This window comes from Diceros bicornis, chromosome 8 (genome assembly GCF_020826845.1).
Source record: "Diceros bicornis minor isolate mBicDic1 chromosome 8, mDicBic1.mat.cur, whole genome shotgun sequence".
Classification (NCBI taxonomy): Eukaryota; Metazoa; Chordata; class Mammalia; order Perissodactyla; family Rhinocerotidae; genus Diceros; species Diceros bicornis.
This window is the reverse complement of record NC_080747.1, coordinates 66066682-66085534: the sequence shown is the minus strand read 5'-3', so window position 1 is coordinate 66085534 and position 18853 is coordinate 66066682. Positions and strand designations below refer to the sequence as shown.

The following is an 18853-nucleotide window of genomic DNA, read 5'->3' as shown; positions in this document are numbered from 1 at the left end:
TTGTTTTCTGTACATTATCTTATGGACGCTGGAGACTTGTCTAGTGAGGTGGGTGTTGCTTTTCCGTTGTCCCAAAGGTGAAATGAGAGCTCAGAGGCGTTCAGCAACTTGCTCAAGGTCCTGGTGTTGGTAGTTTGTTGAACCAGGTTTCAAATCTGCACCTGCCTGATGTGAAAAGTGTGCTGTCCATCACAGTGTGCACAGCTCTTAGAGATGGTGCAGCCAACAGTGGGAATGGCTCCCCTTGCAGTTGGGTGTGGGGTGGGGTGGGTGGTGCTGTTAAACTTCAAAAAAAAAGGAGAGGCTTACCTCCTTAGAGCACAGAGAAGTTGAAGAACCTGCCTAGAATCCAGTGACAGCTGCCTTGACGGCTTGGGTCAGTGAAATAGGTCTGGGCAGACTTACTGAGTCCCGGCCCCTGGCCCCTCTCACTTCCTGCCCCTGCCTTTTCATCTCTCTGTCTGGGAGCCCAGGGCCCCAGGCTCTCCTCACTCTGTGCCCCCACCTCAGCCCTCTCTCAGCCTCTCAAATTATCTTCTACTTGGTTTATAGCCGCCCTTTGCTCCTTCTGACTTGAGCCTCAAATCTTCCAGTCTGTCAGTTGCTAGGTGTTAGGAAAATTGTTTGATTAAGCCTCAGAAAACACTCAGGAATTGAGGACTTACTGTTGTGAATAGTCAAAAGTCTTAGTGCCCATTGTAGTTACCCAGCTGACTCCGCACCCCCCCCTCACCATGTGGTCTACATTCCTAGGAGTCTGAGCATGCGCTATGATATTTTTATACTTCACAAAAACCATAGCAATTTTTGACCCAACAGCTTTGACTAGCAAGATCCCCTTTACTCCTTCAGATTAACACGTTCAATTCAACAAATATTTATCGAATATTGAATATTGAATCAATGAAGCTCATTCTTTAATTTTGTTTTCTTCCTCTTTTGTTTCCCTTTTCTGTATTTCTTTCTGTCTGCTTGCCCCCATTTCTTTCACTTATACTTTTATTTTGTTCTTTCCTAATTTTCCCCCATTCTCAGTATCAGACTAGTCAATGACCACCAGTGCCAATTTCGAGTACCTGCTATAGACCAGGCACAGTGTGCTATGACCTGTATATAGTTGCCGCATTTGTTTTCACAACAAACCTGCCAGGTAAGTATTATTATCTGAGGCTTAGCAAGCATAAGTAACTAGCCCGTGGTCATCGTGAGTAGTGCCTAAAGCTTGTGTAACCTCACCGAGATGTCAAGACAGCTGCTACTTAATTGGAGCAACTCTGAAACTTATGCTCATTTTATTTTGCTTGCTCTCTTACTAATTTATAAGATATTTATAGCAGTTTTTGGATCTGCTTGGCTCCAAATAAGTTACTCTAGGTCAATGTAGCAGGGCTGGCTTTGGACCACTGTCCTGGGAGCCTGGGCAGAAGCTTCCAGCTCTCCTCACTTACATCTTCTAAGTGTCCTCTGAAATGGCCTACCCTTTTCTGACCCCCTTTTTTTTTCTCACAAACATTCCATGCCATTCTGGACACTGCTCGTTTCTTTGCTAGATTCCCAGGCAAGAGTGTAGTAGAAATAGTATAGTTGAGAAGACAGTGGCCTTTTTCTTCTTGCTTGTTGAATCAGGGAAGCCTAAGCAGCTCGGCTCCTGTCGCCTGACCGTTGCTAGGGTTTAAACTGCAATAAAATTCTTCAGGAGGGGAAAAGATCTAAAGCCAAGGATAAAGCTTTTCAGTTTTTAGACTCTGGATGTAGCTTCTATGTGAAAGATACATTTCTTCTATTTATCCTTTGACTAAAACTATTTCCTTTCTTGAAAGACTCATTTTAAAATAATTTGTCTCCTCCCATCCATGCTGACTCCTCTTAGAAGTATTTGTTAATTGTAGATTTTTCAGTGCAGTCTTGTTTGACAGTTTTTCTAGCCAGGAATGCCCAGAGGATACCTTTTTTTTTTTTTTTTATGGGGAAGATCAGCCCTGAGCTAACATCCGATGCCAATCCTCCTCTTTTTGCCGAGGAAGACTGGCCCTGGGCTAACATCCATGCCCATCTTCCTCTACTTTATATGGGACGCTGCCACAGCATGGCTTGACGAGCGGTGCATCAGTGGCTGTGTGCCCCGGATCAGAACCTGCGAATCCTCGGGCCGCCGAAGTGGAGAGCAGGCACTTAACCGCTAAGCCACTGGACTGGCCTCCTGAGCATATCTTATATCTAATTCATACTCAAGTGTGAGTGATCAGGAACTCTCAGTTTCTTTTTAATCCTTCCAGGAGTATTTGTTAGTCATGACAAATTAATTTTAATTGGTAAATTTCAAGAGTCAGTTTTGATTGTCTTTTTGGGGTTTATGGATCAAGCTCTGGGAAATATGAAGGAAAGAAAGATCTGTAGCTTCCAGTCCCTTGTCTCCAGATGAGATGAGAAAAAGGGAGGTAAAAAGTGAGCAAAAGAAGATACTACTTGAAATTTCTTGGAAATAGAAACTCAGGGAAACCCAGATGTATTAGTTTTCTATTGCTGTATAACAAGTTACCACAAACTTAGCAGCTTAAAACAACTCATATTTGTTATCCCAGCATTTCTGTGGGTCAGGAGTCTAGGCGTGCCTATTTAGGTCATCTGCTCAAGGTTTCACAAGGCTGCAGTCAAGGTATCAGCTGGCTGTGTTCTTTTCTAGAGCTTTCTAGTTGGAAGAGGTCCTCCTCTATGCTCACGTGATTGTTGGCAGAATTCATTTCCTTGTGGTTGTAGGACTAAAGTCCCCATTTTCTTGCTGGCTGTCAGCTGGGTGCTGCTCTTAGCTCCAAGGGGCTGCCCAGAGCTCCCTGCCATATGTCCCTCTCAGGGGCCTTCACAGCATGGCAGCTTGCTTCTTCAGGGCCAGCTGGAGGATGTCTTTACAGTTGTCTAAGATGAAGCTTTATATCATGTACATTGGGTGACCCTCACATCACTGTTGCCATATTCTGTTGGCAAGGAGCAAGTCACAGTTTCCGTCCTCACTCAAGGGAAGGGGAATATACAAGGGCGTGGCACCAGAGGGGTAGACGTCATGGGACCATTTTAGAATTCTGCACACCACACCAGGCCCTTTTGCTTCTCTGAGATGAGATTCCCTGGCTAAGAATGTTGGCCATGCTGGATATGTAAAGCCATATATAAAAAGTTCAGAGTCGTGTACATGCATGTTCATAGCAACATTATTCACAATAGCCAAAAGGTGGAAACAACCAAAATGTCCATCGATGAATGAATGGATAAACAAAATGCATTATATACATACAATGAGAGATTATTCAACCTTAAAAAGGAAGGAAATTCCTTCCTTTTTCATTCTGCAAAGTGAATGAACCTTGAAGACATTATGCTAAGTGAAATCTCAGACTCAAAAACACAAATATTGTATTATTCCACTTATATGAGGTACCTAGAGCAGTCAGATTCATAAAAACATAAAGTAGAACGGAGGTTGCCAGGGACTGTGAAAAGAGGGGAATGAGGAGTTATTGTTTAATGAATACAGAGGTTTTGTTTGGGAAGATTAAAAAGTTCTGGAGATGGATGGTGGCGATAGTTACAAAATAATGGGAATATATTTAATACCACTGAACTGTGAACTTAAAAATGGTCCAAATGGTACAGTTTATGTTATGTATGTTTTGCACAATTAAAAAAAAAGGTCCAGAGTCCTGGGGCTGACTTGACAGCATGCCCATAAGTGCCAGGCTGTTTCAGGTTCCATATAGGATACTGGGAGGAGGGAAAGAAGAGTAATGATTTTTTCTTTTCCGTGTTTGTTTGTTATCTTGCAAAGGAGAATAAGATATGGCAAAGTCTTGTGACAAATAAACATTAATTGATTATTGTTAATTAATCAGTCATTGTTAATTACTTGATAGTAACTGATTGATGAGCCTTCAGTGGAGGCTTGTTCCCAGTGCTGTGGGAATATAGAGGGAAAGGACAATTTCAAACTCGCTTGCATTTTCTTCTTTACAGCTGTAATTCTTAACCTTAAGTGCACATTGTAGTCACCTGGGGAGTGTTAAAAAATACTGATGTTCAACTCCCAGAGGATTTGATTAAATTGATTTGAAGTGAGGGCCCTGGGCAACAGGATTTATAAAAGCTCCCTTGACGATTCTAATGTGCAGTGGTGACTGAGAACCGTTTTGTTATAGGAATAGGCTTTCCTGCAGCTGACTCCAGAAATATTCAGTTTGATGACCTAAGAGCAATACTCATTACAGACACCTAAGGGGGCTATTTACCATTTCTACCTAATTACCATGCAGCACACTGATGATTATGCATATCGTTGGGTGTGCCAGATTAAGTTTTGGTTTTTTTCAACATTTCATTATTAGACTCTGTTCTTTGATGCTCATGGGAATACGATCATCTGCACACATTTAAGAAAGGGAGAGAGAAGTGTTTGTTGTGAGCATGAAGTAACAGTAAACATGATTAAATTACAACCGTACTTAATTACATGGGCAAAGGGTAAGAGAGTTGACAGGAGAAAGTCATGCTCATTTTCTGATTACTTATGCAATGCCCTCATCTTTCTCATGCTAGTTTCTCAAATTATAAACTTGTGCATTTATTAGTTTTTTTTTCTTGTCTTGTGTTTATTACTCAAAAAATTTTTGGAGAAGGAAATAGCGAGATGCTTATCCTGTTTATCGTCTGTGCCTTGTTTCCTAGGTAACTGACATTTCTCACCTTCACTCCTATCTCTATACCCACAATTTTTCACCTAGGATAAAGAATTTGGATGTCCTTCAGCATTAATTTTGTTGAGGTCCAACTATGTGCCAGGTACAGTTCTAGATTTTAGGTAATAAGAGGATGAAGGAAGCATAGTCACAACCTTGAAGATCACAGTCTCTTTAGGGAAATTAAAATTTATTACAATCTTGTGTGATTAATATTCTAAGAGATAAGTGTACAAAGGAAGAAGGGAGCATACTTTGCTTGGTGGGATCTGGGAAACCTCCATAGCAGAGGCGACTTTGAGCTGGGTTTTGAAGGAGGCATGGACAGCAGAGAGACAAGGCGTCCTGGCACGTTTGGGGACCTGCGCGTAGTTCAGTGGGTCTGCGGTACGCTGGGCCTGGGGAAGCCAGACAGGCAGGGGGGCCGGATGGTCAGGAATTTTACCAGCGTTGTGAAGGAGTCTCCCTAAATAAATAAAGGTGGGTCTCAAGTATAGACTTTTTCGAGCTGTTTTAACTTGAAGGTTTTTAAGTTGCTGGAAACTTGCTGACCTATAAAATGGTAATAGCTATCCCTTATGTAATGTATTTTATGAGCCAGGCGCTGTTTTTAGTGCTTTATATTGTTAACTAATTTAGTTCTCATAGAAATCCTATGACCTGTGGACTGTGTTTGTCATTTCACAACTGAGAAAACTTGGGGTTAAGTGACTTGTCCAGGGTCGCACAGTTCGTAAGTGGCAGAATTAGGAACCGCACCCTGACACTCCAGCTCCAAGTCTTGTGCCCTTGACAGGTATGTTCTACAGTAGGTTTTCTCTTGGTATATATAATTAAGCTATGACGTGCCGCACAAGTGATGTTGCCTTGGCCTCCATGCTCACAAGACATCCTTGATAGATAAGAAGGAGTCAGAGGCTGCTGGCCCCTGCTTTGCACTGAGCCTTAGGCGAAGAAGGTTGCAAGATACGTGCTATGACCCGAAAAAAACAACCCATGAGTACACAGGCCTCTAATATACAGGACCAGAGAAGGAAGATTGAGGGTCCAGCGTAATAAGAACCGTCAGTGGACTTTGACAAATTAAACCTCCTGAAGCAGCTTAGAGTACAGGAGTTTATTGCTTCCAAGAACATTGATTATGTACATTGCAGGTATAAAAGGATTACAAGAAGGTTACCAATGCTGCCCCTGATGGGCATAAATTTGAGATCCAGCCCTATGGGAGGAACTTTGAACTGAGCAGAGGGTCTTGGCAGTGCCTCTTTATTTCTCCATGGTTTCCAGAATTTTTCCCATCCCACTCTTCCCCACAAAAAACATGTTATAACTACTACCATCGCCAATTACAACTATTACTGCCATTTATTAAATATTTACTAGCACCTTATCTTAGTTAATATGCATAATTTCCTATGAAGTAGGTATTATTAGTATGCTCTATTCACAGAGGAGAAATCTGAGATTCAGAAAGGTTAAGTGACTTGACCAAGGTCATACAGCTAGGAAGTGGCAGAGCTGGGATTTGAACCTAGGAATTTCTGACTCCAAAGCCCTACACACATTTTATTTTTTTTAATGAATTTGTTATTGAAGTACACAGATCATAAAGTGAATACACCCATGTAACCACCAAACAGATCAGGAAATAGAACATTACCAGCATCTCAGAAGCCCCTCTGCTCACTTTCAATCCCTACCCATTATCTACCTAAAGGTAGCCACTATCTGCACTAGTATTATCATAGATCACTTTTTGCCTATTTTTGAACTTTATTTTAATGGAATCATAGAGTATGTACTCTATGGAGTCTGGCTTCTTTTGTTTGTATGGCGAGATTCGTTTATGTTATTGTACATAGCAGTGGTTCATTAATTATCATTGCTATATAGTGTTTGTTGTATGACTATACCACGGTTTATCAATTCTACTATTTATGGGCATTTGGTTGATTCTGGTGTTTAGCAATTTTGCATAATGCTACCATGAACGTTTCTCATTTCCAGTATTGGTAATTTCTCCCCCTCTTTCTCTCGCTGTCTTGCCATGAATTTGTCAGTTCTATTAGTCTTTTCAAATAAACTATTTTGGGCTGTGTTGATTCTCTTCATTGCAGTTTTCTTTCTGTGTTAATATTTTCTGCTTTCATTTTGTTATTTCTTTCCTTTTTTCCTTTTTTTTTTAATTTATTTTTTTTGTGTGTGAGGAAGATAGGCCCTGAGCCAACATCCGCCAATCCTCCTCCTTCTGCTGAGGAAGACCGGCGCTGGGCCAACATCCATGCCCATCTTGCTCCACTTTACATGGGACGCCGCCACAGCATGGCTCGACAAGCGGTGCGTCCGTGCGCGCCCGGGATCCGAACCGGCGAACCCCAGGCCACCGCAGTGGAGTGCACGCACTCAACCACTTGCGCCACCGGGCCAGCGCCAACCTTTTTTTCCTTTTTAGAGCTCCATTTTCTTTTTCTAGCTTTTTGAGATGGACACAAGTCATTCATTTTTAATCTTTCTTCTTTTGTAATATATTTATTTAATACTGTCAGTTTCCCTCTTAGCATTGATTTAACTATATCCCACAAGTTTAGATATGTCATACTTTTATCGTTTATTGAAAAATGTTATCTGACTTCCCTTATGATTTGATCTTTGATAAATGGGCTATTTAGAAATGTATTGCTCAATACTCAAACATTTGAAGGTTTTCTGATTTTTTTTTTGCTGGGAAAGATTCGCCCTGAGCTAACATCTGTTGCTAATCTTCCTGTCTCTCTTTTTGTTCCACTCCCCAAAGCCCCAGTGCATGGTTGTATATCCTAGTTGTAAGTCCTTCTAGTTCTTCTATGTGAGCCATTGCCACAGCATGGCTGCTGACAGACAAATGGTGTGGTTCCATGCCTGGGAACCTAACCTGGGCCGGCGAAGGGAGTGTGCCGAACTTTAACCACTAGGCCATCAGGGCTGGCTCTGATTATTTTTGTTATTGATTTCTAGCTTAATTCTACTGTATTCAAAGAATATATTCTGTATTATTCAGTTCTTTGAAATTTGTTGAGACTTACTTTATTGTCTACTGTATGGTCAATTTTCATGACGGTTCCATTGCACTTGAAAAGAATGTGTATTCTGAATTTGTTGAATACAATCTTTTTAAATATCGATTAGGTCCAGAGATTAAGTAAAGTTTGATAATCAAGTGCTTAGATCTTCTATTTTCTAACTAATTTTTGCCTGCTTATTCTATTAGTTACTTAGAGAAATGTGTTACAGTCTTCCAAAATGATTGTAGATTTTTCTATTTCTTCTTTTAATTTTGTCATTTTTTTGGTCAATCTGAAGCTAATTCAGTGCATACACATTTAGAATATTTATATCTTCCTGATGATATCACTATAAAATACTCCTCTTTATTTCTAGAAATGTGTTTTTCATTAAAGTATATATTAGTATTCCATTTTATTTTCTGTTAGCTTTCTAGTTAAACATTCTTTGACAAATCTTGTAAGAGTTAACCTAAATTTTAACATGAATTCTTAATTTCTAATTTACATTCCAATGTAAGTTAGAAATTTCTAATATACATTCATACTTTTGTCAATTCCTAGACCTTAAATTATGTTAACTCCTTTTACTGACCACTCCCTCAAGCCCCTGCAATTTTGGCTGTTGTTTTCATACATTTTATTTATCATTATTTCAAACTCTACAAGGTATTATTATTACTCTTTTATAAAGATAAGCTTCCTTTAGTCTCCCATATATTTCCTTTTTCCATTGCTCGCTCTTCCTTCTAACATCTACTAGTTTCCATCTGGAATGATTTTTCGTGTTAAGTGTGTTGCCAATGGAATAACATTTTTAAAAAGTATTCATTTTGCTTTCAGTTTTAAAGGCTGTTTTCATTGGGTAAAGATATTAAAATAGGCACTTTGAAGTACTTTGAAGATATTCCACTGTCTTCTGGCTTCCATTGTTTCTATTGAAGAGTAAGTCTTATTGTTGGTCATTTGAAGGTAATGTATCTCTTCTCCAGCTGCTTTATAGATTTTTCTTTTTGCACTTGGTTTTCAGTAATTTGCCAATGAATGGGACTGGATATGGTTTTCTTTGTGTATATTTTGTTTGGGGTTTGTTGTATGCCTTTTCTGTGGCTTCATGTATTTTCATTGATTTAAGAAAATTATTGAATATGACACCTTCATATATTGTTTGGGGCCACTTTTTTCCCTTTCTTTGGTGGCTGAGATTACACATTTGTTCAACGTCTCTATCATGCCTTATATGTCTCCTATCTTTTGTTTTTGTTGTTGTTGTTGCTTTATTTTCCATCTTAGATTCTCTCCCATCTTCTATCTAGATATGTTCTACCTGCCTATATTTAGTTTCTAACCCTTTTCAGGTGTGTCTTATCAGATTTTAAACCCATCTATTGCATTCCAAGCTTTAGATATTGCGTGTTTCAATTCTGGAATCTCTATTTGATTTTTTAAAAAAGACTTGTGTTCTCTGCTGACATTCTCCATTTTGTCCTTGATTTTCTTAAACATATTAATTACAGTTATATTAAAGTCTGTATTTGAATGCTACAATATTTTGATCTACCATGAGTCTATCTCTATTTATTATTATTATTACTTTTTTTGGTCTTCAGTCATTTGATCTTTTCTCCTGGTATGCCTGGTAATTTTTGACGTCATGCCAGATATTCCTTATGGAAAAACTGTAGAGAAAATTTGAATCCTAGATTTTGTGAACATCCTACAGAAAAGATTTACCTTTGTGTCTGATAGGCAGTTAGGCTCTTGGCAAATCATTTTAACCAAAATAGGAGTTTGTCATTTCAAAGTTGGTTTTCAGTCCTTTTGAGAGCTAGCCTGCTTTTGGTTAATCTGTACTCCTAGGTTGCAGCCCTTTAGATGTCCCCTCTGAAATCCTGGGTATTTACCAGGATCCCTTCATTATGATGTGTCTTGAATACAAACTTTTGTCTTCCCAACCCTTTGAAACTGCGAAAACTCTGCTCAGTGCTGCCTACAAGTCAATAAATGCCTTGAAGGGAAAAGCAAAGGAAAATGTCAAGTTCATGTTTTCTTACTGACCATGGCTCATCAAGCTGTTGCAATGTTGACAGATCTCTAATGCTTTCAAACAGATTTGTAAATATACATTTTAATCAGCTTTTTTAGTTGTTTTATGTGAGCAGGGAGAGTTGTGCTTGTAATAGCTGGCCTATCATAGTTGTAAGAGGAGTTGCAAAGTTCATACTCTTAATCATTGCTGTATGCTGCTTCTTAAACAGAAAATTCAAGATAAGACACACTCCTCCAAAAATTTATAATCTAGTTTGGAGAAAAACTCATAGACAGCTCTTTTCTAATAGTAGAATGTTACAATATGTTTATTCACTAAACTAAGTTAAAAGGATCTGGGAACTGTTTGACGCCATAGGCCATGCTTAATTAATTTTTATATCCTAAGTAAATGCTTGGTAAATTTGTTGAATTGACTGGACATGAATACAAATAAAAAAATACTCTAGGAGTTTAGAGTAGAATAAAAAGATTGTGTGAGTTATAGTAGCCAGGCGGGGTTAACTGGGTTGTAAGGGATTTCTTGGTAGATATATAAGGTGTGGGTAGGTTGAAGGGAGAAAAAACTAAGTTACGTTAGAGGAGCAAACATGTGCCAAGCCTGAAGGTAAAGCTGGCAGGCAGAGGAGACAGTGAAGAAACTAGTCTGTCTGTAACAAAGGATTTGTTTTAGAGAGTAAGTACGAGATGGATAGTGTGGAGCCACGTGGTAAGAAATGGGGAATACCGTGTTGTAGGATGTTGATTTTCTTCTATGGGCATAAAGGTTTTCACAGTACTTCCATGGAATGTTAATAGAAGTTAAGCCAAAAAATAAATAAATAGAAAAGACATTGAGGTTTGGGAAACATTGGTTTAAACCGGTTTGTTTACTGCAAGATTTCTTTGAACTTTTGAAGTGTGCATTGTGAATTTCCAAAATTGCTTAAACTCAGCATAGTTTTGCTTATAAAAGAACAGTGCTTCTTGGAATGTAATTTTCCTCAAGGCCTCTTGAGGAAACACTTGCTGGAATGTTATACTAGCATGAAAGGCCCATGAAAGCTGGGGCTTTTTTGGTATTGTTCACAGTTCTACCACTTGCACTGAGAAGAACATCTAGCAAAAGTATTTTCTCAGTATACAGTATATTAATTGAATGAATTGGTGGTTTTAGTGGATGAAGGAAGAATGAGATCAGGGTGAAGTCAGATTTTTAGCAAGATTAATCTGATCATATGATATAGAATGGACTGTAGGGGAAAGAGGCTAGAAGCTGAAATACCCAAAAAGAAGCTGTTAAAGTTGTCTAGACTTAAGATTTTTTCTTGGACTGTATGACATCCTTGAAAATGGAAACTAAAATGGATAGCAGTGATATTTTCTAAAGAGAATTGACACGATTTGGTGACAGATTAGATGAAGGAGGAAGGAAATTCTCAAGGTACTCAGAGTTTGGATGGCTCTGAGGATGATGGAGTCACTGTAGGGAAGAAGGAATTTCTGTACAAGACTTCATTCTATTTCCTCCATGTAGCCTAATGATCTGATGGGTGGGGTCATAAAGAAAGTATCTAATTCCATGAAATTTTACTTTGTGTTTGAGAACTTTCTGTGCGGAAAAAGATTACAAATTTTCAAACAGTAAAGCTAGTGATGGGAGAGAATTTGAAGAACAAATACAGAAAATAAAAAAACCCTGTTTAAAAAAATCACGCTAAGTTTGAGTGAGAGCATATATATTGTGCAAAGGTTCTGACTTAGCCCACAAGGCAACTTTTCTTCCAGCTCATTAATTCTATGATATCTATGTATAAAGTATGTTAATTAAGACATTTGAAATTTATAGTAATGCAGATTGGGTAATTATTTTGAGCTACTTCTTTTCCAAAAGAAAATAGAGTGTTCTAGGATTATCAACAGGTAGACCTTGAATTTGGGGAATGAATAGTCTGTGAGATTGGAAATGTAGGTTTTGTCTAGTCTAGACATACCAAGAGTCAAAACCTAGACAAACGCAGACTACCACCAGCATCCTCTGTGTTTGATCAAACCTAACGAGTCCCAAGGGACCCGACTTCTCCAGCTGAGAAGAGGCAGTTGATGGCATGGAAGCAGCATAGACTTCAGATTTACAGACTTAGATTTAAATCCTAGAGGAAATTAGTTGCTTCTCACCTTTTAGTCTACTTATCCATAAAGTAGGAATAGTAATTATCTCACACAATAGTGGTGAGGATTAAATAAGATATAAAATTACTACCATAGGCATTATGCATGCGTGCATAGGTCAATGAACGAATAGTGCGTTGTAGTCCCTTAAATACACCTTCTACCTACCAACCAGATTTGCTTTCCATCTAAGAGTCATATGTCCATTGGTAGTGCATCTAGTGATTTTGAGAAATGCTACCTTTGTGCTGATGACAATTAGGGGTGATGATAAAATTGATTTAATAATGATTACCAGAAAAATATTCAAAAATATTTTCAAAGGATTTACGTGTAAAGTATGGTAGTTGTGAGGGTCAAGTACTGGTGGGGCTAGAAAAAAAAAAAATTTGTCCCTGCTGGAAAAGTTGTAAGTACATAGTAGTAATATCAAGAATCAAAATGAAGTGAATCTAAATAGCAAAACATGGTTTTCATTAACTGTAACTGACATCTCTTTTCCATTACACCAGTGAGAAGAAGCTCATTACAGACGCTCTTAACAAAAATCAGTTTCTGAAGAGGCTGGATCCTCAGCAGATCAAAGACATGGTGGAATGCATGTATGGGAGAAACTACCAGCAAGGGAGTTACATTATTAAGCAAGGAGAACCCGGCAACCATATCTTTGTGCTGGCAGGTGGGTTTCACAGATTTTTCCAGTTATCAAATAACAAATATTTGCCTATCGTCTTATGATTTTTTGCAAACATTTATAAAAATACAAAACTGGTTGCTCTATTTGTAGAAAACATAACAGATTGAGCTCATGAAATAGTTACATTGTTGATCCAATCATGATGATGATAATACTTAATATTTACTGAATGCTTTCTATATGTCAAGCATCCTATTGAGCACTTAATAGAGAAATCTCATTTCAGCTCACCAACTCTGTTAGGTAAGTGCTATTAGCTCCATGTTACTAAGGTGGACTATGTCACACAGAGGTTTAGTAACTTACCCAAGGCCACACAGCTCATTAGTGGTGGAGGTAGAATGCAAACTTAATCTGCCTCAAGAGTCCATACTTTTTGTCACGGTGCCACTTACTCTACAACTACGAAAAAGTGTTTCAAAGTATTGAAAATATTGCTGCTTATGTTGACATTTTTAGGTTGTTATACCAGGAAGAAGAAAACAATTATTTCCGTGGTCCTGTCAAATATTTTGGTTATATACCAATGATTTCAAAAGATAGTATAGGTACATTTAACCAACCGATGAATCAAATGGAATGCCTTAAGATTAAAACTGGTGTTTTTCAAGCCATTTAAATGGTTTCCTCCATATATGATCATTTGAACATGCTTACGTGCTGGGTAGATTATACTGGTTAGATAGGCAAAGGATTTATTTCTCAAATGCATAAATCTTATAGTGGTACTTAAAAAATTTTTTTAGGTATAGAAGCAAGAAAATATCTGAATAGGGCTTATGGTTGTTGAACGCTCTGTCAAATTCTGGATTGCCTCAACTTTTTGAGTTTTAGGGAAGAAAGTTAAACTGGCTTACTCAGATGGAGTGATAACCTGAGATGTGCTGTGACCTTCTATTTTGCATTGTAGTTCCTGGCAAGCTAAGCAGTGCTTTTATGTTTCTTTGGGGCCTTAGGTGTGGGAAAGAAGTTGCCTATCCAAACAAATTAATCAACAGGTGTTGTTCTATTTATAGTGTATAAGAGATTGTTTTCATATACTTTGATTCTTTAAACATGCCAGTTTCATAATTATTGGTGTATTATTTGCCATATACATTTTTGTAGGCACCCTTAAAATTATAGTCATTCCCAAGTAATTTTTCTACCCAATAAGTGAATTATAGTCTTAATTTAGCCAGCCTTCAAGTTTTTAGGGACAGGTAATCCTGAGCAATTTTCCCCCTTTTAACTTTTCTCTTGGCCTTTTCACTTCTACTTTAGCAACACTAGAACGTTCTGGCAAGAGAAGAAAGGTCATTAAGTCAACAAATATTTATGGAACCTGCTAGGAAAGGTGTCAGCCCATCTTGTTCCTTGCCAGTAACTCTGATGAAAGGCCTAGGGGGAGGAGTTTGAGCACAAGTCAGCATCAGGACAGCCATTGAAATCAGGGTACATCACACATGGAAGTGAAAATTGGACAGTTTCTTATTTGAATTAATTATGATGCTAGCTAAAGACTGAATTGTGTGATTTACCTGATTGAGCTAATTTGTTAATTAAAAATCTCCCCTTTATAAAATATAGCATGAATAGCAGATAGTAAAAGCATATTTAGCTTAAAATTTTGTTATTCCATATAATTCTTCAGTGTTGCTCAAGTCCCATGAGCCATAACCAGTTAGAAAAAAAACTTGAAATAGGGGCTGGCCCCATGGCCTACTGGTTAAGTTCAGCACGCTTCACTTCAGCAGCCCAGATTGGGATCCTGGGCATGGATCTACACCACTTGTTGGCAGCCACGCTGTGGCGGCGACCCACATACAAAATAGAGGAAGATTGGCACAGATGTTAGCTCAGGGCGAATCTTGATCAGCAAAAAAAAAAAAAAAAAAAAACCTTGAAATACATTAAGATCCATGATATCAACTCGACAGTACAACTAAGTGGTTTCAATGGAATAGAATTTAGTTGTAATGAGAAATTATTAAATTGAATATCTAATCTATAGTATTTGAAGCCAAAACAGGGCTGGCTTCTTACTAGAATATGAATTCTAACAGAATGAGTGCTTTTTCTGTTTTGTCCACCCTGTCTCTCTGGCACCTGAACTAGTTCCTGGCACAGCATAGGTACTCAGATCAGGTTTGTTTAGTGAATGGATGGGCAAGATGATCCAGAGCTACTTACTGATGAATTAGGAGAGGGAAAGATGAATTCTTCAAGGGAAAGAGAAATAACCCCACCATTTTTCTTCCTCTAAGAATATATGTCATTTTTGCATCAGATTTTGGTTATGTAAGGTTTTATTTGCATTTGTTTGAAGGGAAAGGAAAGGAGAATTGCCAGGGCAAAAGAGTTGTTAGGAGATTGCCTGAAGTTCTGCCTATCTCTTCCCCCAAACTCTGCCTAGATAAAGATTAGTGTCAAGCACCCTTCTTCTTCTTTTTATTTTTTGTAAGACTTTATTTTTTAGAGCAGTTTTAGGTTTACAACAAAATTGAGAGGGAGGAACAGAGATTTCTCATATACCCCCTGCCCCCACACATCCATAGCCTCTCCCATTATCAACATCACTTACTAGAATGGTATATGTATTTTTTTAACAAGGATGAACCTACTTTGACACATCATAATCACCCAAAGTCCGTACTTGATGTTGTATAATCTGTAGGTTTAGACAAATATATAATGACAGATATCCATCATTATAATATCGTACAGAGTATTTTCACTGCCCTAAAAATCTTCTGTGCTCTGCCTATTCATTCACCCCCACCTTACCCCTGGCAACTGCTTATCTTTTTATTTTCTCCATTGTTTTGCCTTTTCCAGAATCTCGAATAGTTGGAATCATACAGTCTGTAGCCTTTTCAGATTGGCTTCTTTCACTTCGTAATATGCATTTAAGGCTCCTCCATGTCTTTTCATGGCTTGACAGCTCATTTCTTTTGGTGAGGAAGAGTGGCCCTAAGGTAACATCTGTTGGCAATCTTCCTCGTTTTTGCTGGAGGAAGATTGTCACTGAGCTAACATCTTTGCCAGTCTTCCTCTACTTTATATGTGGGTCACCGCCACAGCATGGCTTGATGAGGGGTGTAGGTTGGTGCCCGAGATCTGAACCCATGAACCCAGGCCGCCAAAGTAGAGTGCGCCGAACTTAACCACTATGCCACTGGGCTGGCCCCTAGCTCATTTCTTTTTAGTGCTGAATAATATTCTGTTGTCTAGATGTGCCACAGTTTATTTATCCTTTCACCTACTGAGGGACATCTTGGTTGTTTCCCAGTTTTGGCAATTATGAATGATGCTGCTATAAACATCCATGTGCAGGTTTTTGTGTGGACCTAAGTTTTCTGCTCCTTTGGGTAAATACTAAAGAGCATAGTTGCTGGATTGTATGGTAAGAATATGTTTAATTTTGCAAAAAAACACCGAACTGTCTTCCATAGTGGCTGTACCATTTTGCATTTCCACTAACAATGTACGAGAGTTCCTGTTGCTCCACATCCTCACCAGCATTTGGTGTTGTCAGTGTTCCAGATTTTGGCCATTCTAATAGGTGTGTAGTGGTATCTCATTGTTTCCATTTGCATTTCCCTGATGAAATATGATGTGGAGCCTCTTTTCATATGCTTATTTGCCATCTGTAAATCTTCTTTTGTGAGTATTTATTAAGGTCATTGGCACATTTTTTAGGTGGGCTGTTTTCTTATTGTTGAGTTTTCAGAAAACAGTATATTTTTTATATTTTGTAAAACAATCCTTTATCAGATGTGTCTTTTGCAAAAATATTTTCTTCCAGCCTGTAGCTTGTTTTCTAATTCTCTTGGCATTGTTTTTCTCAAGCACTCTTCTTAGTGACTTCCATGTATTAATTCATTTCCATGAATGAGGCTTGGACAACAGTTGAGGGATGGTGAAGTCACTTACCCCAGGTCACACAGCCAGTGACCAGTCAGAGCCAGGAAGTGTGGCTCCAGGGCCAGGCCACTTCTCAGTTATGACAAGTTAGTCCTTCTGCCGGTGTGAACGTCTGTGCTCTGTTTTCAAGACGTACTGTCATTGTTGTGTTCCTTGCACAAGAGAAATAGTTTCATGTGCTACGTTTTTCATGGGATGGAATGAACTTTAAATAAAACACTTGCCATCCACTGCTTCAGTGAAAGAGCTTTGTTAACAATGATAATAATATTAACAATAGCTAACACTTATGTGGCTTTTATTATGTGCTAGCCATTGTTCTGTGTTCCCTACCTATATTGACTTAATTCTCACAACAAACAGCATGAAGTAAATATTATTATTATTATCCCCATTATCAACGAGGAACCCAGACAGAGTGGGTAACTCTTTTAAGGCGAATTGGTTAAAGTAAGTGGCAGAAGTGGTTTCAGTCTGCACTCATAACCAGTTTATTATAATGAGAATCATAAACATCTTACCTGTATGCTTTGTGTACTTTCTGATTGTTTTATTTTTTTAATTTATGGAATCCAGGTGGATTTTGATTATTTGTGTTTTTCTTAAATTCTACTTGATAGAGGGCCGACTGGAGGTGTTCCAAGGGGAGAAATTGCTATCATCCATCCCTATGTGGACCACGTTTGGAGAACTAGCCATTTTATACAACTGTACAAGGACTGCCTCTGTGAAAGGTAACAGGAGATCAAATGCTGTATTTTTGAATTACATGTTAAAGATAACCTAAGTCACTATTGCATCATGAGTCTTTTTGTCTCCCATTGTGTCTTATATGCATTTATTAATAGAAATGCTATGCTTATAAAAGGATTTGTATTGAAGCACTTGTCTAAATGATTTAAGCTTAAAAGAACCTTCCCATCAGATACCTGTATATCAGATATGAAAATGGCTTTAAACTGAATGATTCCAATATTTGCTTTAATTGCTGCTTCACTTTTTTACTATGTAGACATCTGCCTTTGGCTCATCCAGAATGTTTGCGTTCTGTTCTCCATGAGGATCTGACCATATTATACACCAGAAAAAATAATTAAACCAATGAAAATGTATATACATCAAAAGGGATATGATTTAATTAATGAGAGTTTTCGAGAATGACTTTTGGGATTAGTTTAATTGCTTCTCCTTAGGGTTCCTGTTTTTATTGACTTTATTCATGGCAATCTTGGGTTTTCTTCTGAATTACTTACATGTAGTGTTTCTCAGTATTTGGGACTATTTATGAGACTCAGCATTATGCAGTATTTGGTTAAAAATGCGTATTCTGGGGCTTCACTCCAAACAATCTCTGGCAGTGGGGCCCAGGGATCTGCATGTTTAACAAGAATGTCCAGAGGATTCTAATTCACTCTAAAGTTTAGTAACTCAGAGGTTTGGATTTTGATCTGTTTTGTAGGCCCTCATTTCTCCTTTTTAAAAAAGCTTACAACCATAATTTCATATAGATTTTTTTAGAGCTGCTACTTCTGCGCCTCTTCCTTTTTAGATTTTGTTCTTGCTTTCAATGTCTTTCCCATAAAAAAATTGTCTCCAAAACTGTCTTGCATAGTCTCTTTGACAATGATTTATATACATTTTATACAAAAGTAACCATAGAGATCCTTAAAATACATTGGCTCTCATTAACAATGATGTCTAAACAACATAAAAGACATAAAAACACACTTACACACACACAGATCTTTAACTTTCAATTATCTACTTGTGAATTCTTCACTCTCTGGATTAGCTAGCTATAGGCTGGCTGGCTTTCTCTTGTATCACAGCACAAATCTGAAATACATTCTGATGATGTAGTGTGTAATTAGGAATTGCAAACTAATTTTAATATCATCCTAAGCAAAACATAATTAGAAAGGAAATTTTTTGCTACTCACTTCCAAATCATGCTTCATTTCAAAGCCAAAAATGATTTTATGAAATTACCCACTGTTTATATCACTACTTTCTTCCATTTGCATGTTTGTTGTTGTTAATGTGCCGTGCCTTTTCCAAGAAATATCATTTTATGAGACTATATGAAAAATGTATTGAGTAACATTTTAGAGTGTTTTCTTAATGTGAGGCTAAACAATATTTTATTATTTTCTTGATTTTTCTAAAGCTATTACCAATGTTAAAACTTGGGCACTAGATCGAGAGGTATTCCAGAATATAATGAGAAGGACAGCTCAAGCTAGAGATGAACAGTACAGAAACTTCCTTAGAAGGTAAGAGTAACA

The 18853-nt window shown here is 37.9% G+C and overlaps 1 protein-coding gene across 2 annotated transcripts in view; it reads left to right on the top strand.

Annotated features, from left to right (window-relative positions):
- The window catches only part of PRKG2 (protein kinase cGMP-dependent 2), a 103001-nt gene that overhangs the window by 15478 nt on the left and 68670 nt on the right, over nt 1–18853 (top strand). For both annotated transcript variants that reach the window (XM_058547354.1, XM_058547352.1), the window contains exons 3-5: nt 12478–12644; nt 17189–17302; nt 18736–18841. In XM_058547354.1, the coding sequence (XP_058403337.1) occupies nt 12478–12644; nt 17189–17302; nt 18736–18841 (387 nt within the window). The remainder of the gene's footprint in view (nt 1–12477; nt 12645–17188; nt 17303–18735; nt 18842–18853) is intronic.